General features: G+C 38.3%; 2 protein-coding genes across 7 annotated transcripts in view; one reads left to right on the top strand and one right to left on the bottom strand.

The window, feature by feature from the left end:
• Nucleotides 1-1700: 1700 nt before the first annotated feature.
• On the top strand, nucleotides 1701-13721 carry LOC149313951 (uncharacterized). The gene is made up of 5 exons (XM_089523046.1): nucleotides 1701-1992; nucleotides 2100-2180; nucleotides 2296-2361; nucleotides 2483-3034; nucleotides 13648-13721. Exons 1-5 carry the CDS (start codon nucleotides 1932-1934, stop codon nucleotides 13719-13721), a joined length of 834 nt encoding a protein of 277 aa, XP_089379172.1. The 5' UTR covers nucleotides 1701-1931.
• A 2093-nt stretch (nucleotides 13722-15814) lies between these two features.
• LOC149313950 (protein HEG homolog 1-like) overlaps nucleotides 15815-25852 on the bottom strand; it is an 84137-nt gene continuing 74099 nt past the window's right edge. For 5 of the 6 annotated variants that reach the window (XM_089520219.1, XM_089520224.1, XM_089520223.1 and 2 more), the window contains 3 exons: nucleotides 23881-23968; nucleotides 23089-23263; nucleotides 15815-21690 (listed from right to left, as the gene is read on the bottom strand). In XM_089520219.1, coding sequence (XP_089376345.1) covers nucleotides 21541-21690; nucleotides 23089-23263; nucleotides 23881-23968 — 413 coding nt within the window. In that variant the 3' untranslated portion in view covers nucleotides 15815-21540. Of the gene's footprint in view, nucleotides 21691-23018; nucleotides 23264-23880; nucleotides 23969-25852 lie in introns of all 6 variants that reach the window. The other variant, XM_089520220.1, reaches the window with a different exon arrangement.

The following is a 25852-nucleotide window of genomic DNA, read 5'->3' as shown; positions in this document are numbered from 1 at the left end:
TTGGATGTTTTCTGCAGATGCAATTCAATTATATTTTCGATTTTCTTTAATCTTCCATTCATTTTCTGTAGTACTCCCACAATTTTCCGATTGATATTTTCCTGGGTTTTCAAGGAAGATTGCACTGTAGAGACAAAAGATATATACAAATAGCTTTCAATAAGACAGTTTATTGCAATGTATTCTCTGTTTAACACAATATGTTCATGTATTTCTTTTTATTTACTGTCTTGAAAGTAAAGTTTTCGTGATATTCAGTTCTCCGGTATATAGATGTATGTTATTAATATAAACCTTAATCCTTATATGACCACCACTCTATTTTGAAAAAGACAATGCATATTTATTTAAATTCACCTGACTGTTGAAGTTCAGTTATGTAGCTGGGTACAAGAGTTTGGGGTTCTGGCAAGATGTCTCTTGCCGAAAGGATTCCCGATGGTCCCGACTGGATTCCACTACAGCAAGGTTCATCTATAGTATCTGCATGTTGATCCATATAAAAAAATTAAAGAGATAACTAGATCAGAAATTGTGCATTGATCATAGTAAGAATACTCTAGGAAAACTGCAGGTTGATAATACAACTAAAAATGTAGGACATTAAAATTTCTCCATCTTTTTGCAGTTAGAAAAAAGTAAGAAAACAGAGTGGCAATGCTGTTGTCTAATAATTTTATCCTCCATATGTACACCCATCTATCCCTTCCTATGTTGGAAAAGTATGGCGACCTCAGGGCTGGTAGTCCATTGTAGTGTTTTTTTCTTTTGGAAACTGATAAGGGAAGTAGCCTAATATGATATTGATATAGTGACTGTCTTTAGCAACTGTTCCTTATGGCTACAACACTGGAGGAATTCCATGGCATACTATGCAACAATGAGCCTTTACTTGTAAAGCTACAAACTTACCCGAGGGATTTTTTTCCTGGGAGCCATGGTTCCCCGCCATAAGCCACAGCTCTTTCATTAGGGGGAAAAAGGGTGGTTGTTTTTCTTTGGGGGGTGATGGCCCAAAACTATTTAGACTGGCCAAAAATTTTTCACGCGTCATTTTGAACTTCATGAATACCTCTTCGGCGGTGCGGTTGTAGCCATGCATTTTTAATTGCTCTGCTACCTCTCTATGCACAGGAAGAATGGGTACAGAACGGGACCTCATGAGCGTCTTTAATTTTCCGCTCCCCCTAACACTTCTCAGGAGCAGATCAATCTCCTTATTGACCCATTTGGAACCCTTACTACGCGCCATCACTGCTTCCCAATAACTTCGGCCACTCCGAAAAGTCCAGCGGGAAGAGGGATTTGCAACGTCATCACTGTGCAGGGATTCTTGGTGCCAAAACTAGACATGCGCCCTCTAGTGCTTTTACTGCAGTGCCGGGAGTTTGGGAGTGCAGAGAGCCAGCATCAGCAGCTAAGTGCTAACGCAGAAGTTTATTTCACAACCTCTATAATTAAATTGCAGACAGTATTATTTTATACTTTCTGTAATTAGGAAAGCCATGGATAACCATGCAGTGACCGAAAGCAGTGCCTCCGCACAAGCAAGGGGGAGGGTGTGGAGTGCCAATGAAGTTTTGGCCTTATTGGAGATATGGAAAGAACAAAAATTGCAGACCAAATTAAAAAAGAACTACAGAAATTTGGATAAATTTAAAGTAGTATCTGATGAAATGGCAAAGAGGAACCATGTCAGATCTGCCGAGGAATGCAGAAGCAAATCCAAAAAATTGAGATTTGAGTACAGAAAGGTTGTGAAACACAATCAGAGAAGTGGAAGCAACCCTATTACATGTCCCTTTTATAGGGAACTAGAGGAAATCTTTCATGGGGATGTTAGCATCACCCCTAACAGGTTATCCCGAAGTCTTGATTTTGAAAGGGAGGGTGAAACCACAAATGTGACTCAAGAAACCGCATCCACCTCCATGGCTAACACAGGCGAAGGAAGCACCCAAGAAACAACTACCAGACAAGACAGTGATGAAGGCAAGTAGCCCATCTGTAATGCCTGAAGATTTCTGCTATGTGCGTGACAACATTATTTTGTTAAAATAACAAAGGCTTTACTCTTTTTTTCCCCTTGAATTTTTCAGATTCTGATGACACTTGTCTCGATGACACAGTCATTACGATACCTGTCACAATTTTGGAAAGTGGACCTACGCAAATAGCAGGTAGTCATATATAAATTTATGTCAATTTCTGGATCTCTGTTTTCTTCATAAATATTGTGAACCTGTATATGTGTTCAAAAGAAATAACATTGGTGTTTAATGCTCCACTTTGAAGGTGCGACTGGAGAACAATTGGGTGACTTGGAAAGACGTGCAGATGATACAAGCGGTACAAGCAATGGTAGGTAACATCTGCTTTTCTAAGAAAATTCCTTGTCTACAACCCTTTACATGATGCTACCATAAGAAATAAATTTCCTTCCTGTGGGCTTAATCTATTTTCACTAATTTTTAACTTTCAGTACGTAACGATCCAGAGGACGAACCACCCAATGTATTGCTGTCTCCTGGAACAAGACTGCGTTCAAACAGGAACAGGAATCGTCGCGCCAGAAGAGGAGAACATATTGCGCGCACTATAATGCAGAGTGCAAGTCGAGAGGCCCAACTTACCCGGAGAACACAGGAACGGTTCATGGAAATTGTACACGACAGCATGAAAGACTGTAGGAGGACAGAAATGGAACTTGTAAATATTATGGAGGAAGATGTAAGGAGAAGTGCACAGGACAGACAGAGAATGTTGCAGTACATGGAGACCATGACTGAACTGTACCGGAGGAAAGTAGATCATGAATGTGCACTTCCAACGGGGCAACATGATACTGTTGCCCAAGGAACTATGCACACATCATTCAGGGCATCTCCGTGTGATATTCCTCCTTCAACACCAGGCCCAGCTGTCTTTACAGATTTCCAGGAGCAACCATCCACATCGGATTTTGGTGGGAAACGTCAAGGAAACAATTCCCCTGAACTCTTTGATGAACTTCCTCCTGCTTATGCTCCTGATGGTTGTCCTGTCACTCCTACTAGTGAAATTAGAGATGATGACAACACAGTAGAGAACATCAACAGGGATGTTCAGAATGTTGTTGCAGTCACTGATCCCCCAGAAAATGAAGGCTGCATTGGAACCGTGCAATGTGTGAACAATGCAGGAACATCTTCCTTGCAAGGCGCAGTTGCACCTGTTCAAAACCAAGATAAACCATGCAGTTCTCGTACTGGGAGGATAATCAAGAAAAAAAAATATTTTCCCCATAAGGGAAACATATAGGGAAAAGGTTCTGTTTTGAAACCTCAGATATGTTTCAGCATTCTATGTTTACCCTGTTACGTGCCCTTTGTGACCGATAAAGAGGGACTTAAACCATTTCTCCTTGAACCACAGTAAAATTTCATTTTCATGTTAAGGAAAGGTTTTGTATGTCACCATGTGTATATGGATATGTTCTCACCTAATGTATATACAGTGTATATAAATGCGTGCTTTGTTGACATAATGGAAAACAAGCCACCAGACGGTTTTTTTCCAAAAGAAAAAGGATATTTAATCGTGTTTTAAAATGTTAAGTTATATTGTTGATAAAATACAGCTGTGTTCTCAGAAATTGGTCTACCGTCCTTAATATACCTAAACATTTCCACAACAATAGCAACATTATTCAGCAATGGTTTCTAGAACAGCCTTCCTTTTGGTTTTCAAGGTAGGAAACATGATGTATTAATATAAATGTAATATAAACAAGCCATTTTTACACCATTGTTTTCCTATATTCCCAAAAAAGGATATTTGAAACATCAATATAGCAATTGTATAACACTTCAAAGTAGATTTCCAAAATTTGGGTAAACCATGAAGCTAATCTATAACAGTCGGGTATTTATACCCCACAATAATATAAACACCACTAGCAGAACCTGATTGGGGAAAAAAAAGTTAAAAGAAAAAAGAATCTAAACAACCGTGATTCAACATTGCCGTCTGGTAAAGTTATTCACATGTTGTACATGACATGTTGTCAAACACATGTATATCAACATTTATAGATTGATACAAAGGTAAACCAAGAAGAAACGTTTTGATCAGATCAATGCTGTTGCCATAACTGAGGTGATGTTATGAAACATCAAATAATGTCAGTTTCTGGTGTTAACGACCCAAAATAATGTTAGTTACTGCAGATCTAACAGTTTGACCCTCTTTTTTGTGATTTGTAGAGTGTCCTCTGATGTTATTCGCTAAAGCGGGGAGGACAATTTTCGCAGGTGGCTCTACATCGGGATCAAGCACTTCTCCCCTCGTCTCGCAAATATTGTGCAGTATGGCACATGCTGTGACAACAGAGATGAAATTTTCCTCTTTCACAGTTAGTCTACCAGACACCCCCACCTAGATTTCAATCGCGAAAAAGACCTCTCCACCACGCATCTTGCCTTGCAATGGGCGGTGTTATAAGCAAGTTTGTCAGGTGTTAATTCTCCACGATATGGTGTCATGAGCCATTTCCTGATTGGGTAGGCACCATCCCCTATAATCAGTGGTGGAATGGCTACATCGTGGACATGAAGGGTGGGATTTCCGGGCACAAAACAGCCTTCATCCATCACTTGACATATAGCGGAATTGGTAAATATGTGGCTGTCATGTGATCTCCCACAATTCCCTACTTCAATGTCAATAAACCTCCCACTGTGATCTGTAGTTGCTTGCAGAACAATTGAAAATCCCTGCTTGCGGTTGATGTATTCCTCTCTGCGTCCCAGCAGTGGGCAAACAGAAATATGAGTGCCATCAATAGCTCCTATGCAGTGTGGGAATCCGAGTCTCTGAAATCCATCCATAATCTGAAAAAAGGCAAAGGTATAATAAATTTGGGATATCAAAAAGGTGGGTTAACATATTTCATATCAGATGATGCATTATTATTATTATTTTTTGGTATATGAAACTGGGATCAAAGAGACAAAAGCATAAAAAGGACAATAGAAATTATTATGGTTTATATATATACCTAGAACACACTGAAGGGGAATCCAGATGTTACTTGTTCACATATCAACTCTTACAAATATATCAAGATACATTTTTTCAGAATTGCAAACCACAACAGCACAGCTGGATAAGAGAGAAGCCAGCAGCAGAGATGCACCTCCGAAGTGCATGCTCCAAGCCTAGGACCACCCCCCCAGCACAGCTGGATAAGAGAGAAGCCAGCAGCAGAGATGCACCTCCGAAGTGCATGCTCCAAGCCCAGGACCACCCCCCAGCACAGCTGGATAAGAGAGAGGGCAGCAGCAGAGATGCACCTCCAAAGTGCATGCTCCAAGCCCAGGACCACCCCCCAGCACAGCTGGATAAGAGAGAGGGCAGCAGCAGAGATGCACCTCCGAAGTGCATGCTCCAAGCCCAGGACCACCCCCCCCCAGCACAGCTGGATAAGAGAGAGGCCAGCAGCAGAGATGCACCTCCGAAGTGCATGCTCCAAGCCTAGGACCACCCCCCAGCACAGCTGGATAAGAGAGAGGCCAGCAGCAGAGATGCACCTCCAAAGTGCATGCTCCAAGCCCAGGACCACCCCCCCAGCACAGCTGGATAACAGAGAAGCCAGCAGCAGAGATGCACCTTTTAAATCCATGGCCCAAGCCCAGGATCATTAACCCACCCCCATAATTGCAAAGGTAATTGAAAGCCTTTCTTTTTTTCCCAAACAAGGAAAAGGCAGGATGTAAACATATCTTAATGGTATTACATAAGCAAAACCTATATATCTTTAGATATGCATTAATGCATTTGCACCCAGAAGTCTTAGGTTTAAAAGTAATATTGATACACACCGTGTGGTAGTTTCCAAGCTGGATAGTTTTCCTCAGCAGCAGCTTCTCCATAGCAAGGCACACCTCGATGGCGATTTCTGCAGCTGTGGATGCTCCAACCTCGAAACGGGAAGCCACCTTCCTATACAACAGAGGGCTTGAGAGCCACCAAATAGTCAGGGCCACTCTCTTCTCCACCGGGATAGGACTCCGGAATCTAGACTCCCCACGCTCCAGCTCTGGTCTCAAGATGCTGGCCAGATCAAAAAGGGTTTCTTTAGACATGCGGAAGTTAGAAACCCACATGTCGTTATCCCATCTCTGGAGGACTTCGTCACTCCACCAGTTGGTCCGCTCCCGGGGTTGCTGCCACCAACGTGGGATGCGAGGCCAGGTCGCCATCCATGCCAGACAACTGGATATATCAAGATTGCCGCTGGCAGCCATAACTGCAATCTTACTCAGAGCAGCCCTCCGGCGCGAAATGAGGACCAGTGATTTAGCAATGCGACTCATTCTTCTCCTTCTTCGCTCTTCTTCTTTCTCTACCATGCTCACAAGATCAAAAAATGCTTTCTCCGACGCCATCTTTACACCCCACAAGGAAGTCACCGGGCGACTTCCGGTTAAAAACAACCACCGAGTGGCGACGTCATTGGTACACCGCCCCAAGATCTAATACGCATGCGCTATAGCAAACCGTTCTGAGAACGGTTTCAAGAAAAAGGAATCGCAGTGCGGTAAACTGCCGTTCTGATCACGTTCTCATCACGTTTTGATTGCTAATGCGGTAATATCCGTTCCAGGAACGGTCTCATCACGTGATGATATGGAACGTTCTCAGAACGCAGTGCGATAATCTCCTCAGTTGAATGCAAACATCACAAGTGTCCTGTTGAAACTAATGGAGGCAATGGCTTGAACTGAAAGCTATTGGATTTGTTTAAAAGTCTAATACTTTAAAATTATCAATAAATATGAGCCTTAAAATACAGTCATCCCTCCATATTAGCGGCTTTGATATTTGCGGATTTGATTATTCACGGATTTCATTAATATGTTCTCTCTTGGACTGTCTAGGTCATCCAGTGCAACTCTTTGGTCAATTTTAACTAAAAGTTGCACTGAAAGACCATTTATTATTATTATTATTATTATTATTATTATTATTATTAACCTTTATTTATGAAGCGCTGTAAATTTACACATTTGTAGCTACTCCAGTGCCATTCTATGGTCAATGTATGTTGGACATTGACCACAGAGCTGCACTGGAGGACTTAGAGATTCCTAGAGATGTGTCCTCTCAGGTAAAAACAGTGTTTTTGTTATTTACGGTTTTTCCATATTCATGGGGGTCTTGTTCCCCTAACCTTAGCGAATATGGAGGGACAACTGTAGTTGGGATTCTAATTTGTTTAGCTACTTTTAATGGTGTTTATTTGATTGGATTTGGGGGTCATCAATTTTATTTATTTGTTGTCCCACTTTTCTCCCAACACAGGAACAAAGGCAGCTCACAAAAAATTATCCCAGATTGTGTCTTCCTTATCCAAAATGCTTGGGGCCAGAATTGTTTTGAATTCTGGAGTTTTTTTGAACTTTGGAATATTTGCACATATATAATGAGATATCTTGGCAATGGCACCAAAGTCTAAACGTGAAATTAATTTATGTTTTATATACACTTCATACACATGGTCTGGAGCTAATTTTATGCACAATATTTTAATAATTTTATGCATGCAACAAAATTTGTGTACACTGAACCATCAGAAAGCAAAAGTGTCACTATCTTAGCCACCTATCTGGATAATTTTAGGTTCTGGAATATTTTGGATTTTGGAATTCTGGATAAAAGGACTCAGCCTGTATTACTTTCTAATCCTTAGACTATACCACAGCTGTTAATGGCAAACAGTATATGCTCTAGTAATAGTACTGAAGGTAGTATGATAGAACTAGATTCTCCAGTTTAATAATTATCCTCCAGTTTAAGATGGAGGGGAGAGAGTTGTCACTATGTTGCTTTTGCCACTCAAGGCAGAAAATGTTGATTGTTACCTTGAAAGACTTATGTGATTTGTGTTCAGGATATGGCATTGCCTTCTTCCATATAATCCACCCATACATTCAGGTCTTTTGGGGGACATTTATTTCAATCAACCCAAACTAGGCTGATAGAATCATAGAGTTGGAAGAGACCGCACGGGCCATCCAGTTCAACCTCCTGCCATGCAGGAAATCCAAATCAAAGCATCCGCGACAGATGGCCATCTAGTCTCTGCATAGAGGATAACGGTTATCCAGAGGACATTTTTTCAGCCACCCCCAGATTGTGGAGTGACCTAGTAGAGGAGATTCATCATCTGAATATGCTGCCTGAGTTCAGATGTTCAGACTTACAAGAGGGCCACATGGAGAACCCAGGAGGATGGGATTCAGGCCTAGTGTCTGAGATTCTCTACCCTTATTGGCTATAGAATTAGTAGGATCATGAAGATTGGTGCTGATCATAGCTTTCTTTATGTTGGCCAGCAAAGGATTTGCAATAGTTTGTACCTATATGGCCTGGGTCTAGGCTATTTGAAGGACAATATACGAGGTCATTGAGAAAGGCCTTTCTCTATGTCCCCCTACCCTCTCAGGTGCATTTGGTGGGAACAAGAGAAAGGGCCTTTTCAGTGGCTGCTCCCAAGCTCTGGAACTCCCTCCCTAGGGAGACCAAGATGGCTCCATCCCTGCTGTCCTTCCAGCAGCTTCCGCATGACAGAGATGCTGTTTTGTTTTGTTTTTTGTTTTAAAGAGTTTTAAACTTTAAATTTTAATAATGTAATGTTTTTACTTGTTTGTATTGTTTAATGTTTAATATTATTTAAACTTGTAGTTTGCATATTTATAGGGTTTTAACACGGACTGTTTTATATTTGTAAGCCGCCTTGAGTCCCTGTACTGGGAGGAAGGCGGGGTAATAATAATAATAATAATAATAATAATAATAATAATAATGATGATGATGCCTGGCATGCACAATCCTGCAATTTCTCAGGAAGTTTAAATCTTTTCATCATGAAAAGCAATTATCTGCATCTTCTGAAGTGATATTTTGTAATAGTGCATTTTAAGGTACTCCTGTAAAAGTACCTCAGCATAGTTAATGAGGGTGAACAGACAGAATACATTTTCAGCGAAGATGAAAGTGCTGTGGGTTTTTTTTTTTTTTGTTTCTTTTTTTGGCTCTTTCTCCAATTCTCTTTCTCTGAATAACTTATAAAACTTAGATATTTTCTTATCCTCCTCTTTCATTATTATTTCATCCAGTTCTGATGTATTTAAATCAGTTCATCTTACTTTTATATCCTCCTTAAATCTGCCACACATTTGATAATAACTATACCAGTTGAGTTCCTTCTTTTCTTTAGCTAATTCCTCTCTTGATTTCATAATTATCTCTTGTTTTTCATTTATTTTTACTATGTCTTTATATTTCAACCAATTTTCATTTAAATCCCATCTATTTGCAAATGTTTCTTGGATTGATACCCATCCTGGTAATTTATAATAAAACTTTGTTTTTATAGCATTCCATGTTTCTATTAATGCTCTTCTTATTGGATTATTATAAAAATCTTTGTTCACTTCGGCTTTGTTGTACCAAAGGTACGCATGCCATCCATATCGAAGATCCACTCCTTCCAAATTTAATATACCTTTATCCTCCAGTTTAATCCAATCCTGTATCCAAAGCATATTGCACGCCCATTTATATATTTTAATATCTGGCATGCCACATCCACCATTCTCTTTCTTTTCCTTTATATTGTTCCATTTTATTCTCGCCTTGCCTCCTTTCCAGATAAATTTCCTAAATTCCTGGTTCCATTGATCCAAAATTTTATATTTAATACTAATTGGCAAATTGATATAAAGAAATAAGATTTTTGGTATTATGTTCATTTTTATGGCATATATTTTACCTAGGATAGATAAGTTTAAATTAGACCATGCATTTCCCTTTTAATATTTTCCCAGGTGGCTTTATAATTGTTATCAAAAAGGTTCATGTTGTTATTTGAAATCCATATTCCTAAATACTTTACTTTGTTCGTCACTTCACATCCTGTTTTTTGCTTCAATATTTCTTTTTCTTTTCTATTTAATTTTTTTGTTATTATCATAGATTTTCCCTTATTAATTTTAAATCCTAATTGCTTTCCATACCACTTTAATTCATGCATCACATGTTCAATATTATTTATAGGGTTTTCTAAGATTACTAACAAATCATCAGCGTATGCTTGCACCTTGATTTCCTTTCCCTTTATTGTAATTCCTCTTATCTTTTGATTACTTTTAACCTTGTTTAACAAAAATTCTAGTACCAAGATAAGCAGCAATGGGGATAACGGGCAACCTTGCCTTGTCCCTCTTCCCACTTCAATTCTTCTGTTAATTCTCCGTTAACTTTCAAACGCGCAGTTTGATTTTTATATATTTCCTTTACATTAGCAACAAAGTTTTCCCCCATATCCATAGCTTCTATGATATTAAACAGGAAATTCCAGCTGATACTGTCAAACGCTTTTTCAGCGTCGACAAACATCAATGCTGCTTTTTTTCCCATTATGTGTGTTATAATAATCCAATGTGTTTATAATGGTCCTGATATTATTTTTGATTTGTCTTCCTGGTAAGAAACCATTTTGATCCCTTTTTATTTTCTCCTTTAATATGTTTTTTAGTCTATTTGCCATTACACAAGCAAAAATTTTATAATCATTATTCATTAGGGCTATTGGTCTGTAATTATTTACTAATTGCTCATCCTTGCCTTCCTTTGGTATTAAAGAAATTATAGTTTTTCCCCCAAGAGTCTGGTTTCCCTTCTTTTTGAATTAAGTTGTATGTTTGTCTCATAGGGTCAAGCAATTCTGTCTCAAAGGTCTTGTAGTACTTTGATGTGAGTCCATCCTCTCCTGGTGATTTCTCATTTTTAGGCTCTTTATTGCCATCTTTAGTTCATCTGCTGTTACTCTCATGTTTAATACCTCTTTTTGTTCCATACACAACTTTATTTTGTTATGTCTATTTATTATTTCTTTTAATTGTTCTTCCGGCATTTGCTGTCCACTTTTCCCCTCAAACAATTTCTTTAAAAATGCAACAAATGTTTTTTTTCCCCTTGTTCTGTTATTATATCATTATTTTGTTTAATCTTTATAATCATATTTTTCTCTCTTTCCTTCTTTAATCTATTAGCCATCCATCCGCTTATTTTATTTGCATTTTCAAATTGATTTGCTTTAATTCTTTTAATTTCTAAGCTATTTCTTCTGTTGTTTTTCTTACCATTTGTTCTTTTAGGAGTCTTATTTCATTAAATATTTTCTTATTTTCCTTTGATCTTTGCAGTTCTAGTTTTTTAATTCTCAGCTCATTTCTAGTTTTTTTCCTCTAACTGTCTCTTTTCTTTTTATTTCTGTTGTTCTTTGTATAAATAGTCCTCTTACAAAAGCTTTACTGGTACCCCAGACCGTTTTCATCTTAGTCTCTTTCCCACTATTTTCTTTAAAGAACATTATTAGTTCTTTTTTAACTTTATTAACAAAGTTTTCATCATCTAATATATCTTCATTCAGTCTCCATCCTGTATTTCTTTTTCTACTCACATTTAATTCTAATTCTATCATATTATGATCTGACATTATTTTTGGCCAAATTTCCATTTTTTTAACTTTTGTAGATATTTGTTTAGATACTAAGAACATATCTAGTCTTGAGAAGGATTTATAAACATCGGAGAAAAAGGTATAACCTTCTTTATCTCCATAACATTGAGCCCAAACATCTACTAGATTGTATTCCTCTTTTAGGTCAAAAAAACTTTTTGGTAATTTTCCTTGATATTTTTTAATCATTTTTTTTCGGTGATTTCCTGTCTCTCTTGGTTTTATAACACCATTAAAATCCCCAGTCAAGATTATGTTGTCGTTATTCAGTTCCCTAATAATATCTGCTAGTTCTTTATAAAAGATTTCTTTCTTTTCTAGTGGACCATATACATTTACTATTGCATATTTAACATTATCCATCAAGATTTCTATGCAGATGAATCTGCCATTTTTATCCTTTTTTAGCAACTTTGCTTCATATTTCTTATGTACAAATATTGCAACACTTCTTTTTCTTTTGTTTACTGTTGCACAAAATAAAGTTCCCAATTTATTGTTTCTCAGGTATTTTACATCTCCATTCTTCATCTTAATTTCCTGCAAACAAAGTAAGTCAAAATTATTTTTCTCCAGATAATGCATTATATGTTTCCTTTTTATTTCCTGGCTTATACCCTTTACATTCCATGAAATGACTTTAAATCCCATTTTCTTTTCCTTGCTTTCTTAGACGTCCTTGTTTTTTTACAGGCCTTTCAACCAGCTACTCTAACCCTTCTGGTGTGTCTCCTTCTGCTTTATTATTCCCTTGATTGCCTGTGATTATCTCCCTAGTTTCTTGTTTACTTTTCTCTCCCTGGCCTTTTCTTTGTGTCTTTTCCTCTCTTTGTCTGTGTGCAATTTCCTGTTCTTTTCTATCCCTTTCACTCTTACCCTCTCTTGCTCTCTATTGTCTCTGATTAACTTATCGTAAAAGACTTTTGCTTGTTCTATTGTGTTTATTTTGTATCTTTTCTGATGGTAACTAAATATCACTCCTTCAGTCTTATCCCATCTGTAAAATATTTCATTTTTTTGCAACAACACAGTTAAAAACTTATATTCCTGCCTTTTCCTTATTATTTGTAATGGCAAATCCTTATATATCTCAATAGTTCTATCATCTACAATAAGCTTTTTCTCATAATTTCTTTGCAATACTAATTCTCTCATCTGTGAACTTGTGAAACATACCATAATATCTCTATCCAATTTTCTTTCCCTTGCGATCTTGGAGCTAACTCTAAATATTTTATCAATCTGTGCTTCCATCAGATTGTCCTCAATTTCTATACAGTTTGCCAACATTGGTATAATTTTTTCATATAATTTTTCATCCTGTTCTTCTTTAAGTCCTCTAATCTTAATAGCACGTTCCCTATATCGCACCTCCTGTAGAAGACTGCTCTGCTGTTCTCTTAATTGTCCTTTCTAATTCTTCAGTTTTTTCTTCAAATTTTCAGTCCTTTCTAGTACCTCCTCTATTTCCACTTTAATTCCTGATATTTCTTTTGTTAGATTGTCTATTTTGTTCCCCAATCCCTCTATTTCTTTCTGCATGTCTTCCCTTATCTCATTTCTCGTATCTTTCAGTTCATCCCTTATCTCTTTCGTAAAAGATTTCTTAAATTCCCTTAGCTCCTGCAGAATTATGGCACTAATATCTGCTTGCCCTATTGATCCTCTTCTCGCGGCCATGCTTCTGGTTTGCATTCACTTACACTTAAATAAGCTTTATATAACTCTTTTCCTTTTTATCCCACCTTGTAGAATTACAGTGTCTACAGTGTCTACCATTTATATCATTTCAACAATTTCAACAATTCAATTCCTGATATTAACCATCCACCAAAATGAAAAGTTCTCCAAATATATCAATTAGTTATCAGTCCATAGTATAAAGCTCTTCTGTTATTACTCTTAATGATCTTAGCTTTCCCCCAGTGTCTCTCCACTATTTTTCCTGTCCCAGATGTTAGCTTTACTTTTGAGCTCAGTTCGCTTCTTTCAAGATATCACAGCTGTCTCCTTTTTCCTGATTTCGTTCTTCTGTTTTACTTTAGGCTTTTAATCTCTTAATCCTTTTACTTTCCCAGCTGACCACAATATATCTGCTATCACCGATTACAGGTTACAGCTGGTTTTAATTGGTTCCGTCCCTTCTCTGTAAACAGCAATCTTTAGAGTCCTTCTAAATATCCAAATTATATCAGGTCCTATAGAGTATATTGTCACTATCCGCTTTTAATCCACTTTCAAATCTTGGTTATCAACTTAGATTTCTTCCAAACTAGTTCCAGTCTTTTTCTTCTGGTCATAGATATATCCAGACTGTAAAAGTATCCAGCATACCAAGCTTTCTTTCAGAGAGGGAGGAAATCCGCAATTATCCACAAAATAAATTTAATCCAAAAAGAAAAAAGTCCTCCACTATCCTCCAAATGGATTTAAAGGTTAAAGTTTAAAATTTCCTTTGCTTCGCAAACTAATTGTAGCAACAAAATATTATTTTATATAGAGAGTCTTTGAAAGCTTATTCCTCCGACATTCCACAATGATTCCTTTCGGTTGTCCTTTGGTGTTCTGATTCAATCAACAAAAATAAAGTCTCTCAGCTTTTCTCCCTTCAAAGCTATCTTTTTCCGTAAATCTCCTTGGTATGGAGATAATGCTAAGAATTTAATTTGAGACCAGACAAACAAATAAGTAAGCTTCTTCCTTCTTCAAGCACAATTTAAGTTTGCCGCGTTGGCTGGTACCTTTCGGAAACACTTGCTGTATCAGATGCCCTTCGACTCCCGTCACTCCTTCAATTTTCCCTCTTCAGGGGTTCACCTCTGCCAGGGATGACGCGGGGTCTCCAATGGGCCCTTGTACCTCAAATCTCCCCGACTGGAGGTATCCTTAGTTAATAGGCTTACAGCAGATGAGAAGTCGCAGTGCAGAACTTCGCCTCGCACCGCTGCTCACCTCTGCGGGGAAACCGGAAGTCTTCCTAAAGTGCTGTGTTTTTTAACAGTGTTTTTTCCACCTTTTTGTTCAGCAAGTTCTAGATGGGGGGGGGGGGATTACACTTCTCCTGAAAGCCCAGGTGTCCAATCTAGGAGTGCTTATCAGTCAGTCATAGATCTTTAATCTGCAAATGATCTTTATAGTTTGAAGTACATTTTAGCAGCTCCAGCTGATATGCCAGCTCTGACCTTACCTGATTGAAGAGAGCCTGGCTCTGGTAACCTCTTCTTTTGGATATTGCAATTCCACCTATATGGGAACTCTGGAATTTCATCTGGTTCAGGATAAGGTCACAAGATTATTAACTAGGCCAGATCCTTACCATAATATTAGGCTGATGCTTTGTCAGCTCCACTGACTTTCAAACCATTTTTGTACCCAAAGTTCAAATGCTTTCTTTCTCTTTGAAGTGCTTAGATGGCTTGGGACCATCTTAGTGAATTGAAAGATCAGCTTCTCCCCAATGTGCATTCATATCATAACACTTAGTATTGCCTTCAGAGGCCCCACCAAATGAGGTAAGGAGTGAAATCTCTATGGAAAGGGCCTTTTCAATAAAGTGATCATGGAACAGGCTTATCAGAAAGGCTCACTTAGTGCTATCTTTATATTTTCAGTGTAAGCTGAAGAACATAGACAACAGAAACTGATCTATATCATTTTGGATTGTTTTTCCTGTTAAAATTAACCAACATGGGCAGCAAGATTAATAAGTCTTTAGAAATACCAGAAGCTGACAGATAATGCTCTTGGAATGAACATCAGATGGCTCTCCAAAATGAAATCTGGACAAGACTGAAACCTGGGATTTTGTTTTTAAAAATCTATCTGGAAGTGACATTAGCTAGCCACTCGGTTATTTTAAATAACATAGGTTTTATAAACACTAAGCCTCTCAGTGTTTTGACTGTGTTTCAAATTATTTTCTGCTACATTATAATGTTGTATTTGTTTATGAGCTATCCAGAGACTTCTGTTATAAGATGGCAATAAATCACAATTTTCCTGTTTACACATTGGTATACATCATATTTCCAGTGTCCCTAGATTCATGTAATTTTATCGATACAAAAGATGTTCTGTTTGAATCAGAAAAACCAGTGCCATAATTACCTGAAAATCGTCTGTGTCAAGACCATTCATGTATCCTTCGTGATTTCTTTCACAAATACTAGGTTTGGTTGATGTCTTGTTTAGTCTAATAAGGACTCAGGTTCTGAATATTAATACTTTTATTGTATCCTTTTATTATACTGACTAGAACGCCAGAGTTCAAATATGTTGGATGCTGGTATAAAAATAACCCAATCCATAAAAATTATACTTTAGAACTACAGTACTGTATAATTAGTGGAGACTGCAAATAAGATACAACTTTAAATAACACTGTGTCAGAAAATTAAAACAAAACAACTCAAAAGTTTTGTTCACAGATATGCAAAGCTGAAGTCAAGAACAATGTACAATAATCACAGGTCAACTGACAAGTACATTCAGAGTCATCATGAAGACAATGCTTGTTTGAAAGACATGCTTTATCTTCCTTGTTTGAAAGACATGGTATACCTCATATGCTGTTTGGCAGGCTGCATCAAGAGTGATAGAGATGATAACAGCTTGCTTTTTGAAGTCCTAACAAATTTCTTCTTTTTTCTTTTTGGTAGAAGGAAGCCAAAGGTTTTATTCAAAAAGCAACATTGTTGAGAAATGTATATTGGGTTATATAGGATCATTTTCCTTCAAAGTGTTTGCAAAGGATTTAAGGATGCAACTCTCCAATAAGCTTTGCAAAATTCCATGGTTTTTTTTCCATGATAATTTCACAGCGCCTTCTGCAAAAGAACAATCTGAACAGTACTGAGTATATGTTTGCAAAGAATTTCTAACAACAATACAGGCAAAATAAGGTTGTCACATACATCACCATTTAAATCACATGTGTAACCTGGAAAAGTGCCATGGGCTCTTTGTATAAGTACGTAAGTTTATAACCTTGATTATGTATGTCAAACAATTTCAAGATTTTCTCCTTTGTAAAAGATATCCAATATAGGGTTCATCAAACTATCAGCCAAGCACATGATGAAAGGAGGGAGGGAAGGCCCAATGAAGCTTCTAATGAAACATAACAACTGATAATTTCAAACAAATAACCCTGAGCCTGACAGAACAATTCATTTTGGTCAATGTGCAGTTGGAGTACCCTGAAATTTTCTAAACCCCACGGGGCTCAATCTTTTTCTTGGGAGTCAAGGGCTGGTCTAAACTCTGTGCTGGGGACAAAGTGGAGAGCTGGGACAGGGGTTTAGCCTTCAGCATATTCTGGGACTTCTCAATTCACTTACATTGTGCACCAGCAATATCCTATTCTCCTTCCCTCAATGCTGGAGAGGAAAAAGCTATGGAAAGATCTGTAGGGTGTTTGCTTGAAATTGGATTTTTAAATTTTTTATTTATTTATTTGTTCTGAAGGCAGACTGACACTGATTTTGGAAGGAGATTTCTGATCTATCCTACATCCTTTTTTGGTTGTCTTGAAAGAGTCTGGATAGCTACTTGCTAGGGATAATTTCACTGGAGATCTTGCATTGAGCAAGGGGTTGGACCCAGTGGCCTGTAGGGCATCTTTTAACTCTATAATTGCAAGGAATGCCATCACAGATCATAGCACTGCAGCATAAAAAAATTAATACAAAGTTTTGTTGATTTTTCTCTGTAAGCACAAAGGAACACTGAAGAGCTTCCAATAAGGGCACAGCACTAATCATTTTTAAGGGTGCAGTGGTTTGAGCATTAGTTTAGGATTCTGGAAATTAAGATTCAAATCCATGCTGAGTTATGGAAACCCACTGGGCAAGTCACACTCTCTCAGCTTCAGAGGAAGCAAAGACAAACCTCCTCTGAGCAAATCTTGTAAAGAAAACCCCGTGACAGGTTCACCTTAGTATTACTGTACGTCAGAAATGACTTGAAGGCACACAGTAACAATTATTTAAAATGATCATAAGCCACAATGATGTCTGGTTGCATGATGCCCAGCTCCTTCAGGTATACAGGTATTCTGATTCAAATGTTAGGATTGGATTTGGATCACTTGGGAGGTTGTTTATTTATTTATTTTGCTGTGTTTTGTATATGGAAGTTTTTAGTCATCCCAAGCCTGTGGGGCAGAGGTATGATATATAAAAACTAACAGAAGCTAACATTATCAAGTCCACATAGTACCTACCCATCCTTTTCATAAGGAATACTGAAATCCAAACACGTTGCTGTTTTTCATATAATAATTCATTTAGAAACACTGCTGAAAAGTCCCTTTAATAACAGACTTTGTAACTGAATTTTTAGCCTTAGGGTCACCATAAGTTGGAAATAACTTGAATACACACAGCAACAAATTCTATAGAAATATATATCACCGGTGGTCAGTATTCATGTCATGATGACTTCTCCCTTTGAATCTTGGGAACTTAAATTTGTTGAGGCTACTGATAATTCACTGATAAATCTCTGCTTCTGTGGACAAATCTATGACCCCCTCTGCTGAGGAAGTATCTAGTAAGCTATTTGAATTGCACACTGCAGATATGATTAAAAATCCAAAGTTGTTTAGTAGTGTTTGGCCACATTTTGTCAGATGAACTGGGAAAATAGAACCTTTTTGTATAGACATGAGCATACAATGTTTTTTTCCCCACTGAAAACAAAAGTCTTGGTTCTAAGGGCTTTTACAAGAAGAGATGGCTTAGGAACATAGGAAGATACCTTATCCTAAGTCAGACCAGTGCTATCATCTCTGCTGGCAACAATGGGTTACCAGGGCTTACCTTGAGAGCCAGTGCTCCAACTGCCCTGGTATCCCTTGGGGGCTTCTACCTGAGTTCTAACCAGGCCCAAGCCTCCTTGGCTGCCAAAATCAAAAGATGCATTCAGAGTAATACAGTGTATGCTTGAATGAATACTTCTGCAAGTGGATTTTCTATGTGGGCACATAGCCACACTGAACAGGTGGTTGGCAGTTAGCTCTGTTCCAGATGACTGCACTAACCATCTGACGGGGATATGTTTGTAGATGTCATGCAACTGGTTATCAGCCTATACACAGCATGCTAGTTATGTACTGCAGGAAGGGGTTACCACAAATACACAGGTCTTTAGAACATGTGAATCAATCGTTTTGGGAGATTAAGGCAAATAAACCCAATCCACACATATTTTTCCTGTCTGAAAAATACACAACTGAAAATACACAGTCAGTCATTTCACATAATGGAAAACTTTTACAGTATTAAGTACATCCTAAAGCAAATCATAATACAGTAGGCAGAAAAACTGAACTGAAAATCTCCTAAAACCAAATTGGAAATCCTGCTTTTGACCTGTCTTCTTATGCTCGTGGAGAAATATGGTGTAGTTTAGAATATGTGAATGCTTTTCAGATTGTCATTTTACAGTATAAAGGAGTTTGAATGGAATCCAACTCTTTAAAAACATCACAAGATATAGTTACAGTTGGATTTATTTGAAGTTAAGCCATAGACTCCTTTTACAGTCCGCCCTTGCTTTACACAGGGGATCCGTTCCGGACTCCCCCACGTAAAGCAAATACCATGCATGCTCAAGCCCCATTTAACTGAATGGGGCTTGTGCATGCGGCAGCGCGCATGTGCCACGGGCGCATGCCCCATTAATCACAATGGGATGTGCCGCCCCTTGCACCCTGCGTGCTCCCATGCAGCTTTCAGCGTATGCTGAAAACCACATATAGCGCACCAACGTATGACGCGGGCGCACTGTATAAGAAAATTAAGGTGCTTTTGTGGTAAGAAAAAGATGGAAGAAAGAGTGGGAAAATACTGGAGAACTACAAATTCAAGACATCATCAGTTGGATGATCTGTAAAATTGTTTGTATGAAATAGGGTGACTGCATCATTAAAGCTCCTTGTGGAAGCACTCTCCAAATCATGTTCAGAGATCAATGGCCATGAAGAAGTGGAGTCTTTGTGAACAACGGGTATGGAAGACAAATTGGGAATAGTTTAATCCATCCATTTCATGCTTCCTCCTGCACTCCCAGATTCTTTCCTTCTTTCCATGCTTCCTTCTTAGGTGCAGCTGTCTCTTTTGTGTGTTGGGAGGGGAGGAGATGGAGCAATGGCCAAGACAAACCCCAGCTCTTCTTTTTCTTAGTCATCCAATATGACACTGTCACATATGGCCCTGCACAACCTGCTTAGGATGTCACACTTGTACACCTGCAGACTTGGTCTCTCACTTAACACTCATGCCTTGAAATCATTCAGAAATAAGTTGGAAGCTGCAAGCTTTCTGTGTCTTGTACAAAATCCTCTTCTCAGAACTTCACACATTCTTCTGAACAGGAATGGGCAAGCTAACGGGATCTATGTGGTTTTTCACTAGAGCCCTAAGATCCACCAAAAGTAGCCTCTCTCTAAATACATACACTTGGAATTAAATAATGCTGTGACAAACAACTTACAGAGAGTTCCAGGACTGAGCTCACAGTCCTTCCACACATCCTGGTTACCTATAGCTTTCTCTATTACATCAATATATTCATTTGGGTGAGAAGGGTCATTCTGTTGCAGCTATTACCAATACAGCAAAATAGTTAGAAATACTTTCCAGTCTATGTCAAATCACTCGAGAGATCTGCAAATAGATCCCAATCTATTTTTTGCTCACAGCCACTTTAGAACATTCAGGTATCAAACACTGACTGGAAATCCCACTCTCTCATCATGACTCCCAAACCATGAATGGCAAGTGGATAGGATGAGACTTAACAGTGTGTGATTTCAAGTCCTCTTCGACTACTTCCTGCTTGACTTCTCCCTTACTTGATGAAGCTATATTTGTCATTATCTTTATCTCCTCATCATGAAATGTGAGGATGGGATAGCTAGTCTTGTAAATGGACTTGGCCCAACTTTGAAAGTAGAAACCATTAAGGGAATGTCAGGGGTGGGCAACTGTAGGTCTCTGGGTCATGTAAGAAGACAACATTTTGGCTGACACAGCAGCCATTGGGCCTACACAGCATAGCTAATGGTGACAAATTGTGGGAGCTATAGTTAAAAAAATCTGGAGGGCCAGTGAACTTCCATCCTGTGGTTTATAGCATGAGAATGAGACCTCCCATAATAGCCTGAAAGATCACAGAAAAGGAAAATTTCAAGGTTTGTAGGAGGCAAGCAGAAGGGGCAATGATTACTGTTTTTAACAGATGTCGAAATTCATGGTCAAGAATCGATGAAGGAAATCAGAGGAAAGAAACAAGCAACATTACTACTGACTCAAAACATAGCTGAGAAACAAGACAAGTTATGAAGAAAGAATAGGACACCTTCTCTTGTGGTAAAACATGACCCTGCACTCAGCACATTCCACAGTATGCTCCACCTCTAGGCCACATTCCAGAATGCATACCTGCCATTTGGTGAGCATCTCCCTAGTATCCCTTAATAGATATCTGGTGGTAGGGAAAGGGGGCTTCCCACAAAATTCATTCAAGGCAGCTTTGCATAAAAGATGGGCAACAGAAACACAGCACTGGATATTATCTGTAAACACAACACACCCTAGTGGCATCAGATTTATAGTGGCATCCACAGTGTTTGTTAGTTTTCCTTTAGTGAACTAATTATCCAATTCACATTATGTGACACAATTAGTGGTGAAGAAAACACTCAGAACATACACTAAGTTCCTCATTCATATCTCCAACAGATCTGTAACCTGGATGGATTGTTCTTCACCATTTCCTTGTTATCTGCTGTTCAACAGCAGCTAGAAATGATTTCTTTCGGGAAACTCTGCTCAGTATTTTCCCAGAGTTCAAAGTCCCCTTTCAGTATGCCACTGTGGCAGCATCTCAGCTGTCTAATGACAGTGTGCCCAGGAAACAAATAGCATGTTAATGCCCGCTTTCCCAATTGACTTCCTGAAATGTCATTAAAAGTAGTCTCTTCTTCTGCTGTCATCACTAATGAAGGAAGGGTTGTATTGCCCAGGGTAGATGCAGGAGTGTCGGGACCCTGGAAGACCCGTGTAGGGTGGATAGACTCCATTTCTTTCTAGCTCAGGGTTCCTTAGATTGGTGGGCTAGAAGGATGGGACATACAAAGAGAAAGAGGGAAAATGATGATTCAGTAATTATCACTTCTTCCTTGTATAAACAGTCATGTAAGAAGACAACATTGTTATGAAATGAAAACACAGAAAGCAAGGCAAAGAAGCAAAGAATAAAGTTGTTTCTATTCACCATCAGTTCACATGGCACTTTGGTTATACCAGAATCCATGTGTGCATATGCCTTCAAGTCACCTGTCAATTTATGGTGATCCCACAAATTTCATAGGGTTTTCTTAGGCACGGAATACACAGAGGTGGTTTCATCAATTTCTTCCTGTGAAATATAACCTACAGCACCTGGTATTCACTGGTGTTCTCCTATCCAAGTACTAACCAGGGCTGACCCTTCTTTACATCCAAGTTCATACAGGGTGTCTTTAGCATATTTAGGCTTACCCAGAATCCATACAACCCTGTTAAACGTGAATGCCTACAAAGAAAGGGAAACTGGGGGAAGAGCCTCCTTACTTCTCCCTGCTTCACAAAAGCCATTTTTGTGGATGGGAAATACCCTTCAGGGTTTTTTTGTTCTGTTTTGTTTTTGGATCCCCATCTTTTGTAGTAAACCCCACAGATGCTTGTAGATGGTAAAATCATAAAAAGGCACTGATTTTGTCTAATGTAAATTTATGCTAAAAATGAACTAGATATGTGTGATCAGGGGACCCAACATCAACACTATTAGGTCTCATACAGCTATTTATCTATATAAGAGAACCCTATCCTTTTCTTTGGAAGACCAGAGGTTGTAAGAGTGGACAAGACAGTACAGTCGGCCCCTCTTATACACGGATTTTTTATACACGGATTTAAGCATACACGGTTTGAAAATGTTCCAAAAAAGTATAAATTTACCTTGATGTTCCATTTTTTATTAGGGACACCATTTTGCTATGTCATTATACTTAATGGGACTTGAGCATACACGGATTTTGTTATACACGGGGGATCTTGGAACCAAACCCCAGCGTATAACAAGGATCCACTGTAATACACCTTTTGATTCCCACTGTCAAGAGAATCTTGAACATCTGTAACCTTATGAGAGACAAGCTGGAGTGGACTAGGGGAATGTCACCCTACATGAACATATACTATTATATTGCTACTAGAGTTGTATAAATGTTAAGTCCCTTCTGCCTTTTGAGTCTGGCAACTTATCTATTTATTTCAGATACTTCTAGGCTACCTTTTAGGCCCAATCCCTTGCAAAGTGGCTTCTATTTAAAAAAAAAAAAAAGATAAAATGCAGCAAAACAAATTGTTGAAATATGGGAACTAGCATGGGTTGGCAGTACCTGCATGTGAACCTTTCAGGAAAGTGATGTAGACTGAAAGTATATCTCAAAGCAACTCAGAGGTAGTTACCATATAATAAACATCTGTCATTTGCAGTAGGTTTTTAGTGCTCCCATTCTCCTGCATTTCAATGGTTTCTCTGCCCCATTCCTGAACTCGAGGGTTTTTCGGATATTCAGCATAAGGTGACATCTGAAAGTCTCCACTTTTGAAGATGAGTTTGCTTATGTCGTTTTTATTCTTCCTGAAACAAGAAGACATTTATAGGCAGGCCACATAACAAGGGCTTGGGGCAGCCATTAAAAAAAAAACAGCAACCATGCATTGTTTTCATAACCATAGAGTTCTTATGGTTTAACAGTTAGAGTGCTGAACTAAGACCAGGGAGATCTGAGTTCAAATCCCCAGACACTCATGGTGCATGAGCTAGTCATTCTTTCCTAGCCAAAACCATTTCTTAGGGATATTTTCAGGATTCAGTGCTAGGGAGAGTCCTATGTTCCTTAGAGGAATGGCAGGACAACAGCTGTAAGAATAACCCTTTCTTCTAAAAAACAAAATATAGTATCTCCAGAACTCCCCCCCCCCCCCCCAGCATTTGTAAAAGCTATCTGTTATTGCACACATTCCTCCTGAGGTGCTGATGAGTTTTGGTTATTCCTTATCTTTGCAGAAACAACAATATATCAAAAAAGGAGAGAGAAAGGTCCATATAAGTGTTTCTTAACTTACCTTAAATGCTCAGGCCAATGCAAATTATTCAACAAAAATATAGACAATTTCCCCACCCCAAACTTGCAACCTATTGTATTTCCCATTATTTCTATTTAAACTAAATGAAAACATTAATATAATACATACTGGCAGCATGTGACTATGAGTGCTATCCCCATCACGAGCAAAAGTCCCCCTCCTGCAGCTGCAATCACAATGGTGATTAACTGGTATGCTAAAATAAACAACAAAAACAGGAGTGTATCAGTTGCAGATCGTTTATCTTGTAGGTGTAACAAAGAAGGCAAATACTATCCATCAGCTTCCTGTTGCCTATCAAAAGTCCCTTAATTTTTTTTTACAGTAGCCTCTAAAATAGCTGTGAAGTCATGAACATTCATGATGCTATGATGTCATGGCTTGCTTAAGAGTAGGAAAGAAAGGCTTGACAAAGAAATGCTGATGAAGTCAATTTCTCTGAGGAAACTGAAAAACCAGTTTGAAAATAATGGCTGCATTTGCACTGCAGAAATAATCCAGTGTGACATCACTTTAATTGCCACGGCTCAGTGCTATGGAATTCTGGCACCAGAGCTCTCTGGCTGAAAAGGCAAAATGTCTCATAAAACTACAATTCCCAGAATTCCACAGTATTGAGCCATGGCAATTAAAGTAGTGTCAAACTGGATTATTTCTGTAGTGCAGATTCAGCCAATCTTAATCTAGATTATATTATTGCATAAAGGAAGCCCATGAAGATAATCCAAAAGATTCAGATCATTCAAAATGCTAATACTTAACCATTAACGAATACAAACTTGTGAAATGTTGAGACCTCTGTGCTGACTGCCTATCTGTTTCCAGGCTTAATGCAATTTTTGTTTAGACACATAAGAGGCTTGGGGTCACATTAGAGCTATAGGCCAGAATTCTGCATCAGATGCATAGCCACAATGTCCTAGCTATGCTTTAACTTTTCATCTGACCCCTGAAACCCACCTTAAAAGTCAGTCTGCTTCCAGTGATGGAGGCAGGGTGCAGCAGGATGACATGAACAGTCCCCTCCTGCAAGTGATTGACACTGGAATAAAACAAGGTTCCCTGCTTCTGCTTCTCACTGCATCATTCACAGACTGGAGGGGGCTGATCATGTCATCCTGCAGTGCTCTGCTCATGATCAGCACACACATCTGTTGCTTGGGATGAGTAACTGGTTTTCAAGATGGTTTTTGGGATCACTTGGAGTCACAGCAATAGTGCCACAATTGCAAATGAGAATTCAAAGCAGTTATGATGTCATAAGACTAACTGACCAACAGGATGCCACCCATATTTACATAAATTTGAAAACCATGGAATATTTTCCCATTTTCCAGAAAAAATGAAAGAAAAAAAGGCCTCCAGAAAATGGGGTAAATGCCCCCTTCCCTTTTTTAATGGCTATTTTCCAGCCTTTGGTTTCTTTACATCTGATTTGCTCTCACATAATCTCTTTCCGTATGAATCCTCTCACCATGGCATTTAAAACAGATAAATAAAAGCCAGCTAAGAGTACTACAGTACTTTATTTTGACACCTGGTTAGTTTCTATTAGATGCAGGGTCTTTTCAACTGCAACCCCAATGCTTTTGAATACTGTCTGACAGAAATCCTGTGTGACTTCCTTCTTCTGCTGGACTTGTCTCCTTCCCTACTGTCATTCCCTTCTCCTTTTGTGTCTTGTCTTTTTTAGATTGTAAGCCTGAAGGCAGGGAAATGTCTAATTATCAAACTGTAAGCTGCTCTGATAGCCTTGGCTGAAGAGTGGGGTATGTATGTATGTATGTATGTATGAATAAATAAATAAATAAATAAATAAATATTATTATTATACCCTTAACATTACAGAGTCAAGCAGAGACATTTCTTTTTGTCCTTACAGAAAATAAATTTCTTTTTTAAAAAACTGTTCTGTTGCCTCTGTTTGTTATACTGTTAGTTTTTAAACTCACTCCTTTTAAAGATTGTTATGATTTTCAGTGTGTTATCATTAATTGTTTTACCTTTCTAGTCATACCAGTATTAGAAACATTTAAATAAATGTTTCACAGGTGAAAGTTATCCATGTGTCTATCTTTTG

Source organism: Sceloporus occidentalis, unplaced genomic scaffold, assembly GCF_023333645.1.
Source record: "Sceloporus occidentalis isolate IW3139 unplaced genomic scaffold, rSceOcc1.0.p SCAF_4, whole genome shotgun sequence".
Lineage (NCBI taxonomy): Eukaryota > Metazoa > Chordata > Lepidosauria > Squamata > Phrynosomatidae > Sceloporus > Sceloporus occidentalis.
Note: the sequence above shows the minus strand (reverse complement) of the source record. Positions and strands in the feature narration are given on the sequence as shown.

Excerpts from the sequence above, each read along its gene's own strand:
- LOC149313951 (XM_089523046.1), top strand. The coding sequence starts at position 1,932 with ATGGCTAACACAGGCGAAGGAAGCACCCAAGAAACAACTACCAGACAA. Across the intron at positions 2,362-2,482 it reads TACAAGCGGTACAAGCAATG|TACGTAACGATCCAGAGGAC; the intron begins GTAGGTAACATC and ends TTTAACTTTCAG. Across the intron at positions 3,035-13,647 it reads TCCTGCTTATGCTCCTGATG|CTGACCACAATATATCTGCT; the intron begins GTTGTCCTGTCA and ends TTACTTTCCCAG.